General features: G+C 54.4%; 2 protein-coding genes across 4 annotated transcripts in view; both read left to right on the top strand.

Moving 5' to 3' along the window:
• Positions 1-1,776, top strand: part of LLGL2 (lethal giant larvae homolog 2 (Drosophila)) — a 40,814-nt gene that overhangs the window by 1,841 nt on the left and 37,197 nt on the right. For all 3 annotated transcript variants that reach the window (XM_014531774.1, XM_014531773.1, XM_014531775.1), the window contains one exon: positions 94-97. The gene's annotated coding sequence lies outside the window, so the exon portion shown is untranslated. Of the gene's footprint in view, positions 1-93; positions 98-1,776 lie in introns of those variants that run through there.
• Positions 1-1,776, top strand: part of TSEN54 (TSEN54 tRNA splicing endonuclease subunit) — an 8,290-nt gene that overhangs the window by 1,362 nt on the left and 5,152 nt on the right. The window contains 3 exon segments of the mRNA XM_005884347.2: positions 41-120; positions 219-302; positions 639-737. Coding sequence (XP_005884409.2) covers positions 41-120; positions 219-302; positions 639-737 — 263 coding nt within the window.

Genomic DNA, 1,776 nt, shown 5'->3' with positions numbered 1-1,776 from the left:
GGGGGCCGGACGGGCCGGGTGGACTCCCCGGTAGACTGAGACCCACCCTTTGCCAGGGGCAGTTTGGTGGCCGCCGAATGGAGACCGGAAGAGGGGTTCGTGGAGTTGAAGACGCCTGCGGTGAGCGGCGGTGTTCAGGGGCGGGGAACTGCCTCCCTTCCCCTCCCCTCCCCTCTCCTGCCCTCCCCGTGGTGACATGCGCTGTGGGTCCCGCACAGGGCAAATTCTGGCAGACCATGGGCTTCTCGGAGCAGGGCCGGCAGCGGCTGCACCCCGAGGAGGCGCTGTACTTGCTGGAGTGTGTGAGTGGGGCCCCAGGACGGCGGGGAAGGGGGTTGGGACCGAGGAACCAGAAGGGCATGTGTTTTGCTTTTTGGAGAAAAAGTACACACGACTGAGGATTCAGGGAGCTTGTAACCTGCCTTCTAGAGCAGAAGACCGTGCAGGAAGCAGGGATTCCGTGCATGTTAGTGTTGCTGCTGCTCCCCACTTCCTGGTTGACAGTGTTCTCCCTGTGATGCTGGGCGAGGTGGGGGGCGGGGGAGGGAGCTGCACAGATATTAGAGTGAGGGAGTTGCTCCATTGGCTGTGCCACTGCAGGGAGGGCTTACAAGTTGAGCTGTTGGCCCCACTTCCAGGGCTCCATCCAACTCTTCCATGAAGACCTGCCCTTGTCTATCCAGGAGGCCTACCAGCTGCTGCTGACTGAGGGCACCGTGACTTTCCTGCAGTATCAGGTATCCGCCACCCACCCACTGAGTTAGTATTTACAAGTACTTAGGAGGTGCTAGCCACAGAGCCATGTGCTGGGGCTGTGAGACAGGCAAGGGCGCTGCTGCTACCATGGTGCTGACACCCTAGGGGTGGCCATGAATAATCAGCATCAAAAGGAAGATGGATGTCACAGAACTGAGTGCTAGGAAGAAGACAAAGTGGGGAGACACATAAGTGTGGACATCATGAGCACATGGACGGTACTTATACTTTTTTTAAAAATTGATTTCAAAGAGGAAGGAAGAGGGAGAGAGAGATAGAAGCATCAGTAATGAGAGAGAATCATTGATCAGCTGCCTCCTGCATGTCTCCTACTGGGGATAGAGCCTGCAAGGTGGGGGGGTGGAATCGAAACCTGATCTCATGGTTCAACCACTGAGCCACACCAGGTGGGCAGCACATGGAGGGTATTTAAAACCAGGGGGCTGTATGAGTGGCCAGAATGGAGGGCTGCATCTGAGACCCAGGGTACTCCAACGTGAGGAGGTCAGGGCTAAGATGAGAGACCAGGAACAGAGACTGAAGGGTGTCTAGCAATGCAGGAGAAAAACCAGCAGGGGTGGCATCACAGAAGCCAAGAGAGGTCTTTTAAGGAAGAAGTTGTCAATTATGTTGAAGACTGCTGAGAGATCGAGCAAGATGGGGGAGGTTCCTGCATACAGCTCTCTCATGTGGCTATGGGGACAGGAGGATGAGCATGTCTGGAGAGAGGAGTGGGGTGTGCCCCACCTTCTGCCATCTTCCTGTCCACATTGTAGTCAGGAGCTTCACTCAGTCAGCTTTAGTATCAAAAAATTGTAGAGCATAGTTCTTTGCCTGGCCCATCAGCTATCAGCTTTTTGAGATTTGCATTTAAATCAAGAAACTGCTATGTGTAATTTGTGCCAAGTAAGCTAAGCAAGAGACAGGAATTCATTCGTATTGAGACCTTAGTTTGGGGAGGGTGTTTATAATGGAGTGTGGTCAAACCAGTTCCCAGGTTTGGAATGGGGGCTGGGGGGG

This window comes from Myotis brandtii, unplaced genomic scaffold, assembly GCF_000412655.1.
Source record: "Myotis brandtii unplaced genomic scaffold, ASM41265v1 scaffold825, whole genome shotgun sequence".
NCBI lineage: Eukaryota > Metazoa > Chordata > Mammalia > Chiroptera > Vespertilionidae > Myotis > Myotis brandtii.
This window is presented reverse-complemented; position numbering and strand designations above follow the sequence as displayed.